We start from the raw sequence: 13780 nt of genomic DNA on the forward strand, positions 1-13780 counted from the left end.
TCAAGGTATTACAATAAACAACAACACATACAAGGTCAGCTTATTTGCCGACGATACAGTAATCTATTTGCAAAACCCAATGAACTCTCTCCAAGTTCTCAATAATACCTTGCATTTACACATTGGCATAGCCAAAATTATCCAGTATTGACACAAGAGGGGTGTCCCTTATCCCCATTATTATTTGTTATTTGTTCTTGCATTAGAACCACTAGCCATTGCTATTTGAAATAATAACCAATTCAAGGTACTACATACAAGGTCAACTTATTTGCTGATGATACAGTAATCTATTTGCAAGACCCAATGAACTCTCTCCAAGTTCTCAGTAATACCTTGCACTTATTTAACTTAGTATTGGGTCTTAGAGTGAATGAATCCAAATCTACAGCTTATCCAATTTTCATCTCAAAAGCTTTGATTCAGCATATTAAAACTTTATACCCTTTTGAATGGACAAAGAACTCTTTGTAGCATCTGGGAATTCATATCCCTTTAAATCTGATGGACCTTCTGAAGCTAAACTTTGTTTCTACAGCTACACAAATTGAGAGTCTCCTAAATTCCTGGAATTCCAAATATCTCTCCTTACTTGAACGAATACAAATGGTTAAGATGAACATTCTTCCAAAATATTTATATTTATTTTGTGCAATCCCTATTTTAATTCCAGATTGCTTCCCTCTAAAGTGACAGCAAGCTATTTTAAAATTTATTTCGAACTCAAAACGGCACAGGATATCCTTTGAAACTCTTAGACATCATACAACAAAAGGTGGATTTTCTGTGCCTGATTTAAAATCTTATTTTAAAGCTGTGACATTATCAAATATTCTTCGTTCTATAAATGATACCTGTTCCTTGGATTGGAAACAAATTGAAGAGTTGTATTGTCTTCCTAGAACACTTCATGAGGTCTATTGGAATTCGAAAAGAGACCATCCTATGCATGTTTACCTTAATCCATTTTTGGGAGCGTCACTCAAAATATGGGACTCAGAAAGAAAATCACTTACCTCAAGGTACTCACTTGCTGCTCCTCTTTTTGATCAGAAAAAAATTTCGCTAGGTTTTGACAAAACTCTATTTTGCTCATGGATAGAAGCAAACATTACTCTGTTGAGTGATATTTTTTTCAAGGGCAAACTTTTAATGAAAACTGCCTTGGAACAAAAGATTGGGTATGATATCCCATGGCTATAATATTTACAGATTCAACATTTTGCAACCTCCTTCCAGACTTCTTCCAATTTCAATACCCTTACGGAATATGAAAAATTGATTATTTCTAGAAATATAAATACCAAGGGCCTAATTTCAAAGATATATAATGTGCTGCTGTGTGAAACAGGACACACCTTTAAGTTACCAATCCAACTGGAATAAGGACTTAAATATAACATTAGATAGCACACAATGGGTAAAGGTCTGGATTTCAATTACATCTTCAACAAAATCTTCAAATCTTCAAACGATGTTTCATAAAATTCTCTCTAGATGGTACCATGCTCCTCTTCTTTTGCATAGGATGAATCCTAACATTCCTCCCAAGTGTTGGAGATGTTCATATCTTAAAGGCACTTATTTGCACCAATGATGGGAGTGCAAAGTGATCCAGCCATTCTGGCAGTCAGTGTTTAAACAAATGCAAATGATCTTGGGACTGTTGATTCCAGAGACTCCATCTATAGCTTTATTGCACATTTGGCATGAGAATCATGTCCCCTGTGAAATAAGACAATTCATCTCATTATTTCTTATGGCAGCCAAACATCTAATTGCTTTGCAATGGAAGAATACTACACTTCCTACCATCAATCAATGGTATATATAAGTCTGGGACTATTTTATATTTGATAAAATTGCTGAAAATATTAATGAATCAGAAAGCAGTCCTGCCTCCTACCTAGAAAAATGGCTCCCATATTTGGAGAAAGAACAAACCATCTCATTGTTGAGCCAATCTGTCAGACAATGGGATCTCAAATCAACCAGACATTGAGTTGATACAAAGTTAGGCTTTATTTGATAATCCATAAGTCTCAGAACGAAAGAAGATTGGGACTGATACTCTGTAGCAGGCTAGAGTATGCTTTAAGGGAAATACATCAAAGGGTGCTATACCAAGTCACAATTCTAAACATTGCTGGGCTGAGGTGCGAAGGTTCACACGGTCCCTCTCCTTATCTTATTGTTATGGTTTGTCTTCCAGGGATGGCCAAGCGGCTGTCCCTGGAGGCACTCTATCTTCAAAGGGGAGTTCTTGCTTTTGTTAGTATCAAGGGAAAGAAATGTTCACATCAAGCACTAGCAACAATCTACAACATTTACTTTGATATGCAAGGCCTTTCTCAGGGTTAGTAACATTGGTTCAAGATGGTAGCAGCTCAGCTAAGCATTCTATTTCATGAAAAGTTACATTGTCTGACACAATCTAGACAATCACACCCTTCACTCAATGTTTTAGCCCACTTCTGACTTGATAATTATTATTTATAGATTATAAATTGGTTGTATTTTTAATTATATATATTAATTAAATATCTCCCCCTAGCCTAAGCTCATACTGAACTTTAGCTTTCCTAACCTTCTCTCTACAAACTCTGGTTATTTGTTCATCCTTGGTTATAAGGCCCTCCCTCCATTTCCTAAATGAGTCCTTTTCATATATTTGCTCATGCAAAAAGGACTCATTTAGGAAATGAAAGGAGGGCCTTATAACCAAGGATGAACAAATAATCAGTGCTTGTAGAGAAAAGCTAAAGTTCAGTATGAGCTTAGGTAGGGAGAGATGCTAAAAACAACAGAAAAAGCATTCTTTTCTTATGTTCAAAGTAATAAAAAGAGCAAGGGCCTGGTAGGCCCCTTACAGGGACAGGAAATGAAATTGTAATAGGTGATGAAGAGAGGAAAGAACTGCTCAATTCCTTCTTTTCCTCAGTCTTCTCTTGTGAAGGAAAAGGTACTCAACATGGTAAAAACAGAACACATGATGAGAGAAGGGAATTGCAGCCTAGAACTGACATGGTGGTAGTATATAAACACAGTTTCTTTAAATGAAACTAAGTCCTTGTTGCCAGATGAACTGCATCCAAGGGTAGTAAAGAACTTGCAGATGTAATTTCTGAGCCCCTGACCATTATTTTTGAGAATTCTTGGAGAACAGGTGAGGTGCTGGGAGATTGGAGGTGGGCAAATGTTGTCCCTACCTTAAAGAACAGGAAAAAAGATCTAGGTAGCTACCAACCATCAGTACAACCTCTATACCTGGAAAAGTTTTAGAACAAATCATCAAACAGTCAGTCCTTGAGCATATCAGAAAGATATCTGTAATTACTAAGAGGCAGCATGGGTTTCTCAAGAACATCATGTCAGACTAACCTTATCTCTTTTTTTGAGAAAGTTATTACCTTGCTGGATTAAGTAAATGCTGTAGACATAGTTTACCTTGATTTCAGTGAGACTTCTGATTAGGTTCCACATACTGTCCTTGTTGACAAGTTGGTAAAATGTGGTTTGGATCCTGTTACTTTTAGGTAAATCTGTAATTGGTTGACAGATCGCACCCAAAGAGCGCTTGTCGATGGTTCCTCATCCTCTTGGAGAGGAGTGACAAGTGGAGTGCCTCATGGATCTGTCCTGGGACCTATTTAGTTCAATATCCTTATAAATGATTTGAATGACAGAATAGAGGGAATGCTTATTAAATTTTCAGATGATACTAAATTGGGAGGGGTTGCAAATACAGTAGAAGCCAGAATCAGGATATAGGATGATCTTGAAAGGCTGGAAAACGGCAAAAACAAATAAAATGAATTTTAATGGGGATAAATGTAAAGTTCTGCATTTAGGTAAGAAAAATCCAATGCATCATTATAGGATGGGGGAGATTTGTGTTGGTAGTAGTATGTGTGAAAAGGATCTAGGGGTCTTAGTGTACCATTCGCAATGTGATGTGGAAGCTAAAAAGGCAAAAGGAATTTTGGGCTGTATTAACATAACTGTAATGTCTAGATCATGTAAAGTGATGGTATTGCTTTACTCGACTCTGGTTAGACCTCTCACCATCTTCATTGCCCTCTTTCGAACACATTCCAGCTTTTCTATATCCTTCTTCAACTGTCGTGCCAAAACTGAACACAATACTCACCTAGAGTATTGTGTCCAGTTTTGGCATGACAGTCAAAGAAGGATATAGACAAGCTGATTCTTTGAGTTAGGCAGTTCATGAGAAGGAGGCCAGGAAAGGTTGTATTAATGCTTAGTTCTTGTGGCCCTTTCTTACACACCAAAGGAAATACTGATTGACACTTTGGGGTCAGTATTTTTTCTCCAGGCCAGTTTGGGAAGGGATCCTGGAGGCTTTTGCCATCTTCTGGGCATGGAGCAGGGGTTACTGGGGATGTGTGTGTGTGGGAGGAGGTATTTGTGAAGTTCCTGCATTGTGCAGGGGTTGAACTTAGATGACCTGGAGGTCTCTTTCAACTCCGTAATTCTATGATTCAATGAAAAGCTGGAAAAAAGATGGAGGAAAGTTGCAGAAAACTTCCATATGTGGAAGCTCCACCTCTATGTGCATACCTCTGCATTTACAGTAGTGATAAAAGCAATGCATGCAATCATTACTATGTGGAAGCATCCAAAAATCCTTCCAGTACATTTAGAATGCTAGGTTCACCTTTCTTATGGTTGGTTACTTGGTAGACGGCATGGCAGAGATCTGGAAAATCAAGAAAAGTAGCAGCTCCTAGTGACAAAACATAGCTTTGTCCAATCAGAACAAACAAAATTGAAAAACTGTCTGTAGCAGGGCAACTGTTTTCTGTTCTGTGGGAGCAAACCATCATAGTAATTGAAGAGCATCCATTGGAGGGGATACAGCAACAAAACAACAGTTGACCAGACAAAGGAGATCACAACCCTAAGATAATTTTTACTTCTCCACTCAGGTTTAAATGCAATCAAAGACTTGTGGAGTACAATCAAATATACAAATATAAATTTAATATGTGTAAAGTTACTCTGAGCGTGATTAATTTTATTTTTGTAATTTTGGTTGATAAAGTTGGGATTGAATGGTGGATATTGCTTGGAAAGGAGATGGTGGATTGAATACTACAAATGAAGGAGCTCATGGAGACAAACATCTCCTGCCTTCCTCAGCTGAACAGTTTCTTTGCCAATGAAGAGGCTGGAGTGATGATTTTCACAAAATCTGTCTCCACCCGGTAGCTTCACTTCCTATATGGCATTTTGTCTGTGATAGCCCCCTATCAACACAAAGACAATTTGGGAGGGGTTGCTACTGGGAAGGTTGGGGAAGATCCACTTCTGTTGCCTTGTGCTTGTGCTTTACAGAATTCAACCCTGTGATTGTGGTAAGTAAAGAGAGGTCAGTGTCAAGCTCGAATAATTCTGACCAAAGACTGTGGGGTTCTGGCCTGTCAAAACCAGGCCTGGTTAAAATCATGATGAACCAAATGCTGCTAGTTTATTGCCCTTTAGTTACCCCCCCTTTTTTTCTTTATGGCTGGCAACTGTTGAGAACAAAGTAATCTGTGCCTTCCCACAGGGCCTCCTGAGGGAGGAAGATTCGCATACGAATGCAAGGACAACCAGCTTGATAACTGCCCTGGGAAAGTATCTTTGCAGTTATGTGTGAATGCTCCTTTGCTCTCCGCCCCCCTAGGAATCTCTTTGAAGTGTACCTTAAAACTCTTGTATCAATGTATTGTCCTCATTCCTTTCAAGCAATTGGCTTGAGCCAAAGTAACGGTTTATCAATAAATGTAGTCTTAGTATCAATTTTGACTCATCATTGAATCTGTCTACTTGACAGTCAGTCTCAATCAAGTCAGGATTTGAGTAAAGACACCCACACAGGGAGGGAAGATTTCTTGATATACAGTCCTGGTAATGGAAAATCTCCCTTGTAGAACCTTCACTGCCACACCAAATGCCTCTGCATTTCTGGAAGCCAAGACTTTTCTGGTACCCACCTACTCCTCCCTCACTGCCAGAATGCTTTTTCCTGGGATGAAAAAAAAATTGGTAGTAAATATATCACAACAGTGTAATGATGCTACAATGACAAACCTACTAATTTTTTTTTAAAGTTGGCAAAAAAACTGCTGGTGGCATGAGGGGAGGATGAGAGGCATGAGAGGAAATGTTCCAAGATGGGAATGTGGAGGTGAAGAAAATGATTTCCCAGCTACATGGTTTCCAAATCTTCTTTGCATTTGCTTCTTTTGAAAGGAAAATTCTTTTGATTAAATGATAACATGTTGAAGAAAAAAGCCCACAACACTGCAGTTTTACAAGAAACAGGCAATAAAACCTCCACATGAAGGGAACCTTAAATCAAGAATGTTTGGCAAGCAGGACATAGGAAAAGTTAGGTACACCAGATAAGAACCAGGATTGCATAGTCCAGAAGTGGTCCAAGAAGTGCACAAATCAGTACTAAATATACTGGGGTGATCATGGTCTTGATAGCTCGTTGTATACTTTTCATCAGGTATTTATTTGATGGTCCAGAGCAATTAATCAGGAAATACCTTCGTCATCCACTTATACCATGGGTATGGCCTTCTCAGCACTGCCACTCCCTACAAACCTGCTGTTATGGTTAGACACATGACCACCTATCATGTCTTCCTAGCTTTTTAACAGTTTTGTGCTGTGGACTTGGGTCCTAGTAGGTTGGTCCTGTTTGTCAAAGGCTAGTTTTTAAAGCATACCATCGTGATGATCGGCATCACTTTAAATAATAATATATTGCTAGACTGAGAATTAGGAAGAGGATGTTTTTCTCACTGTAGTCTTCCCTTCAAAATCCCGCATTAAACATGATATGAAATATGTAAAAGAAGTGTACCTGTTCAGGATTACTTGGGCCTGGTTCCACACATGCAGCATTAGCAGTGCATTGCAACATGTCTCTCCAAGCCATTTGGCTCCTTGTACACCAGCGCTGCCACAAGGACAGGGGACCTGCTTTAAATGTTTCTTTGTCTGGCTGTGGCAAATATTGATCACTGGTTAATTGATGGTAGTGGCAACTTTAGAAGGAATAATGGCAGTGCATGTTGTAAACAACGTTAACAAGATGATGAGTTGGGTGAGGACATTTCTGCCTGAACTAAGTGCTATTGGACGTCTTTTTACAGCAGTCTTATATTATGAAGTTAAATGCTGCATACACCGTTGGATACAGTTTCTCCCTGACGGCTCTGGCAGTTGCCTTAGGCATTTTGGCTTCTTTCAGGTGAGGAAAAATTATTCCTTCTTTCTTTTCATTTGTTCTCATTCTCTGGTCAATCCTTTAATACACTAAATGATAGTATTTGCAGTTTTTGAATGACATTTTGAATGAACAAAAATTAGGACTACATGTCTATAAAAAGTGAAGGGCAGAAGAGGCCAAAGTTGTAAAGGACCAGATTTATTAATCTTCAAAATAAATTGGCATGGAATATTTTTCCCCCCTCTTACCATCGAGACATCCTCCTTCCTGCAAATCATTGTTCTTCCCTATGCCATTCTTACTACTGGTAGGCTCTAAAGATCCTTCTCTCCTTCCACATCTCTCTGCCCCTTGAAAAACTACTTGCGGAGGTTTTTAAAATATTGAAGAAATAGCAAGATGTAACCTTATGAGGTAGGAAGCAAATAAGGAAATCTTGTATCCTTAGGTAGTTTGTCAGTATTCTTCGTTAAAGAAGTTTCCATTCCTTTCTCTTTTGAAAATAGGTTTCATATTGTTAACAAATACAGGCACATATCACTAATAAAACCCTGAGTGTCAAGTACTGCACAGTCTTCATTAATGATGAGCTTTTTGTTTGTTGAATCATAGAAACTTTATTCATATAACAAAGCTGTTTCAGGCAAGACTTCGTCTTGATAGAACTGGGGGGCTGGGTTACAAACAATATATGGGTTGGTTCTACTTCATTTGAGTAAAAAGTGCCTTTTTTCTACCAATGAAGCAGCTTCCCTTCCCCCACCTACTATTCCAGTTACAACCATCTGCAGCTAAGTGATAGTCTCTGAGAGCACAACCTTGAATACCCCGCATACCTCAGGAAGGGAAAAGGATACTTGTACGTTCCGCAGACAAAATATGCATGATTAGCCAGCCATCTGCCACTCTAAGCACCATAGCCCAGTGTTGTAAAATCTGAACCAACATGGACGTGCTTATGGCAAGGAAACACCTTGACACTGAACCTGCTTGCAGGGGAGGACAGGATATAAGTAAAACAAATAAATAGAATAAAATAAAAAGTTTAAAGGTATTATTTTAAAAATAGTGCATTTTTGTGTGTGAAATATGTGATGGTCATTACATGACTTTTAAACAGTACAGAAGGGAGAATCATATATGCCATCCTATGATCATTGCCATCCTAAGATCATTCTCACAATACAAGAACTCATGGGCATTCAATGAAATTGCTGAGCAGTCAGGTTAGAATGGATAAAAGGAAGTACTTTTTCACCCAAAGAGTGATTAACATGTGGAATTCACTACCACAGGAGGTGGCGGCGGCTACAAGCATAGCCAACTTCAAAAGGGGAATGGATAAGCATATGGAGCAGAGGTCCATTAGTGGCAATTAGCCAGAGCTTATTGTTGGAACTCTGTCTGGGGCAGTGATGCTCTGTATTCTTGGCGCTTTGGTGGGGGGGGGACACAGTGGAGGGGCTTCTAGCCTCACTGGTGGACCTCTTGATGGCACTTGGGTTTTTTGGCTGCTGTGTGACACAGAGTGTTGGACTGGATAGGCCATTGGCCTGATCCAACATGGCTTCTTTTATGTTCTTAAAGGTGGGCTAAAGATACTGTAGACAGACATAATGGATTGTATCCAAATGCTGTTGGTTTTTCTCATCTTATAGATAAGGTGACAACTGGTTCATAAAAATGGTAACAGCTTTTGGAATGTTTCAGTTTGGTGTAGTGGAATGTTTCAGTTTGGTGTAGTGGAATGTTTCAGTTTGGTGTAGTGGTTAAGTGTGCCGACTCTTATCTGGGAGAACCGGGTTTGATTCCCCACTCCTCCACTTGCACCTGCTGGAATGGCCTTGGGTCAGCCAGAGCTCTGGCAGAGGTTGTCCTTGAAAGGGCAGCTTCTGTGAGAGCCCTCTCCAGCCCCACCCACCCACATTATTATTATTATTATTATTATTATTATTATTATTATTATTATTATTATTATTATTATTATTATTATTATTATTATTATATTGGGCAGATGCAGGTGTCTGTTGTGGGGGAGGAAGATAAAGGAGATTGTGAGCCGCTCTGAGACTCTTTGGAGTGGAGGGCGGGATATAAATCCAATATCTTCATCTACCTCACAGGGTGTCTGTTGTGGGGGAGGAAGGGACAGGAGATTGTGAGCCGCTCTGAGACTCTTTGGAGTGGAGGGCGGGATATAAATCCAATATCTTCATCTACCTCACAGGGTGTCTGTTGTGGGGGAGGAAGGGAAAGGAGATTGTGAGCCGCTCTGAGACTCTTTGGAGTGGAGGGCGGGATATAAATCCAATATCATCATCATCATCATCATCATCATCATCAACGGCTGTTTTATCTAATTCTAACTTAATTTATAAATGCAATTTAACTGTATTTTAATATGTTTTATTGTATTGATTGTATTTTATTGAAATCATGGTTGTACCATGTCCTGTGAGCCGCCCTGAGCCTGCCTTTGGCAGGGGAGGGTGGGATACAAAAATAAATTTATTATTATTATTATTATTATTATTATTATTATTATTATTATTATTATTATTATTATTATTATTATTATATTGGGCAGATGCGGGCCTCGAATTCAGTGGGAGCTCACAAGAGTGCAGCTCCTGAACTTTTCTGAGAGTTCCGCCTCCCCCTTCCCACCTTGTCCATTGAATAGTAGGTGCAGCTGCATAACAATCCCTGGATGAGCTCCTCCACCTATTTTTCTACGAAACGACCCCTGGGCAGATGTACGTGTTCATACAACTGGTGAGATCACTGAGAAATTTCCTGTTCAAAAACCAATGCTATTTTTTTTTCCTTTGTGGAACACAGAAGACTTCACTGCACAAGGAATTACATCCATATGCATCTCTTTGCATCCTTCATTTTGCGAGCTGTGGCAAACTTCATCAAAGATGCTGTACTGTCTGAAGATACAGATGATTCTGTCTACTGTGGATTATTCATGGTAAGAAAAAGAGTCTGGAAACAGATTCAGGAAACAGGGAATCAAACATGGCCCTAGGTATGTATGTCCCATTTGTTTAGGAAGAACTGAACTCAATCACCACAGGAAAGGCTAAGTCCATAAGGACAATTGCAAGTGTGAGTGGGGGGGAGGTGAAACTACCACATGACCATACAAAATAAGAGAAAGTAAAACACCAAACAGGTTTAAAAACAATTCTGGTTGATTACATTTTCATGTCATATAATGTCATGAACTCACTCTAGAGAATCAAGGCACATAATTCAAAACGTATTGATTTTACAAGGAAATAAATGTGAACCTGGAATAATATGTAATAAATTTGCAAGTGTGGATACTGTTCATGACTTATAAGATTGTCAATAGATCCAAAATAAAATGCAATCTTGTAAGAAAATTAAGATTTGTGCTTGTGGAGAAGTCTGTGTAAGAGGCAGACACACAGAGAGAAGTCATAAATCGTATTCTCTTTTTATTTCTTCAGGTAAAATGTAAGATTGCTATGGTCTTCTTCCACTTCTGCATTATGTCTAACTACAGCTGGATTCTCGTGGAAGGGCTGTATCTTCATACTTTGCTTGTGATTTCTTTCTTCTCAGAAAGAAAGTACTTTTTGTGGTTTGTGGTTTTGGGATGGGGTAAGGATAACTTATGTTTTCAATCAAAATATTCAGTTTGCTTGCGATTTGTTTTGCATGAGTAAGAACTAATTTAAAAAATGAACTCACCACTACAGGCACCCCAGCCCTGTTCATTATGGCATGGGCCCTCGTCAGAGAATTCCATGAAAATATCGGGTAAGCCACAATTTTATTAACTTTCCCCCAAATTTTATGTTTTATAAACTAGTGTTGCCTCATTTATGTTTCTACAAGTAAGATTTTACGAGCTGCTTTCAATCAGCTGTAATATTATCTTGCAATATGTAGAAATTTTGAGAAAAAAAAGAATTATAAAATAAGCTGAGGGGTGTGTTTTTGTTCTCCTATTTTAGTTTCAAATCTGTTTAACTATCATAACTCCTAGTCAGATAATCCTAAGAAGTGTTCTGAAGGAGCTATGGATTCCCAGTACTCAGGATCCTCACTAAAATGCAGTTTCCAAGGATCAACAGCATGGGTTGGATACTATGAACTTTTACTGCTGGTGCAAGAGGTAGGAAGGACCTCTTTTGACCATGGGAAAGTTTATGCCAGGGATCATAGGAGGAAGGTATACAAGAAGAAACTTCGACTAGCACCATTGTGAAGAACTGATCTGGATGAAATCATTCCTCCTCTGTCTTGCACTAGCAGAAAAGCTGGCAGGATCCAGCCTCGTGTTTCATCTGGTTTCAGGCCACATTTCTATCACCAACCATGTGACTCTTAAGTCTGGAAGTAACTTTACAAACGTGATACTCATTTGAACACTACAAAAGCAAGACCTTTATAAAAGCCCTCCAGACTATGAACTCTCTGAATTGCAATTGTAGATATATGACTGCAATTGTTATGCTTTCCAGAGGGATAGTAATGCAATTCTGCTGTTGTATCTAAACAATTCACAAATGTATTATTGCATAAGCCTCAGGGCAGGATCTAAGGGGGTAGAGGGGGCGCTTTCTTCAGGCACAAGTAAAGAGAGGGTGTGTCAAGCATTGATATTTCTCAATAAACAGTCTTTTGTTGTTCAATCAAAAGTTGCTTTATTGTAGGAACTCAGAAGCTTTACCAAGGACACAATCCTTGGAAGTAATGATGTATATAGGGTTACATAGTTACTATATAGGATAACTTCAAAGGGTGCAGATGCAGCTTGAGTCACTGCTTCAAAGGTTACTACATAGTATCTCTTTTATTACTAAGGAATTTAGGCTATTAAAAACATCTCCCTTTCTCACACTTCTCTGGGACCAGATAAGAACTGTCTGTGTGAATCTGGGGGAGAGGCACATCACAGCTTTACCAGCCAGGCTGAAGCTTGGGCTAGATGGATTTATTACTTGCCCAAATGTTGTAAAGGAGAGGGGGGTGGTAGAGACTGGTGACCTGCTCTTTGTCTAAGGATCCGTCATGGCACACAGAAATATGCATGCTTGACCGGGTGTTGATGTGGCAGCTGCTGTGCGCACATGCATATAGTGTCAAGTACTTCACAATTTCCATCAATGATGGAATCCATCAATGATTCCATCAATAATGGTGGTTAATCATAGTTTAATCAATTAATGAAGACATTACAGAACAAAGACTGTGTCTTGGTAGAACTGAGTCCCACAGGTACAGATAGTTAATACATTAGGTGGTCCAGTCTGTTACGAGTTTGAAGCAGTGAGTGCCTTTTTCTCTACGAATGAAGCATCCCCCTTCCCTACCATTTCCAGCTAGAGCCAGTTACTTCAAAAGTGATAGTCTCCAAGTGTGGATGACCTTGATGCCGCGGTCTTCAGTTAGGTTGGTTTCTTCCCACTGGGTTGGTCCTTCTTGATTTTGGGAGCACGGGTCATCTTCGGAGCAAGGGGAGGACCTTGAGGTCCCTCTGGGCATTCATTAGCAAGGTGATCCATTGCATTGCATCAGTAGCAACAGTGCCCCTTGGCTTCTTGTCTGTGCTTGTTGGGCCAGGGGTTTTTTTTAGGTTCTGCCTTAAAAAAAGTTGGATCCAACCCACCAAAGTGTCTGGGTTAGCCTGCCTTAGCACTCTATCCAGAAGACTGGCATTGAGACCCGCCTGAAATTGGTGTATTTTCATTGCTTCTTTCCAGCCTTTTACCTTGGCAGCATTTTCTCGGAACTTGGCAGCATACTCGCATACCAACCAGCCACCCTGTTGCAGGTTCTGGAGGGTTGTTTCAGGCCTCGTCTCTTGCAAGGGTTCCTGGAATTGCTCCAGTAGGACTTGCAGGAAATTTTGTACTGAGTCCAGCTCCAGTGCCCTAGCTTCATAGAGGCTGATGTACCAGTGAGCAACCAGACCCTCTAGAAAGGAGCCCAGATAATCCACTTGACCAGGCTTGTCGGGAAAGGTGTTCCTCCAATAGTGCTTGAATCACAAAGTATTAGATGTTCTTTGGGTCCCCATCGAACTTCACGTTGAGCTCCCAAGATCTGGTGGGAGTTTCAGAGCCGGGGGTGGGTTTCTCTCCCTTCTGTCCCCATTTCAAGCAGGAGGGTTTTCTTGGGGCAAAGCTTGGGTGATTGGTTGGTAGATCTCCTGCACTAGAAAGTTAGTGGTCACTCACAGTTCTTGTCTCAGGGTACAGGCTAGGTCCACCATCTTGGCTTCCAGGGACTGCGCAGGATCGTCGCCCTCCAAGTTTTCCCCCTCGTCCCGGGAGGGAGCTCTCACTGAGAATCACATGCTGTCATCTTCCCCCTCTATGAGTTTTTCTTCTATCTCTTGGGTCTCACTTCTCCCTGCCAGGATGATTGTCCTTAGGACTTGCCCAGCTTCCATGATGTTGGTGGATTTGCGATGGTTCCACACCCAAGGAGTGATGAACATGTGCTGTGTGTAGAGAGGTGAGCTGCTCTCTTGAGATTGGTGCTGGC

General features: G+C 40.0%; 1 protein-coding gene across 1 annotated transcript in view; it reads left to right on the plus strand.

The window, feature by feature from the left end:
* The window catches only part of SCTR (secretin receptor), a 103615-nt gene that overhangs the window by 40777 nt on the left and 49058 nt on the right, over positions 1-13780 (plus strand). The window contains exons 5-8 of the mRNA XM_060261815.1: positions 7173-7270; positions 10091-10226; positions 10732-10885; positions 10984-11044. Of these exons, the coding sequence (XP_060117798.1) occupies positions 7173-7270; positions 10091-10226; positions 10732-10885; positions 10984-11044 (449 nt within the window). The remainder of the gene's footprint in view (positions 1-7172; positions 7271-10090; positions 10227-10731; positions 10886-10983; positions 11045-13780) is intronic.

The sequence above is a fragment of the Heteronotia binoei genome, chromosome 21, assembly GCF_032191835.1.
Source record: "Heteronotia binoei isolate CCM8104 ecotype False Entrance Well chromosome 21, APGP_CSIRO_Hbin_v1, whole genome shotgun sequence".
Lineage (NCBI taxonomy): Eukaryota > Metazoa > Chordata > Lepidosauria > Squamata > Gekkonidae > Heteronotia > Heteronotia binoei.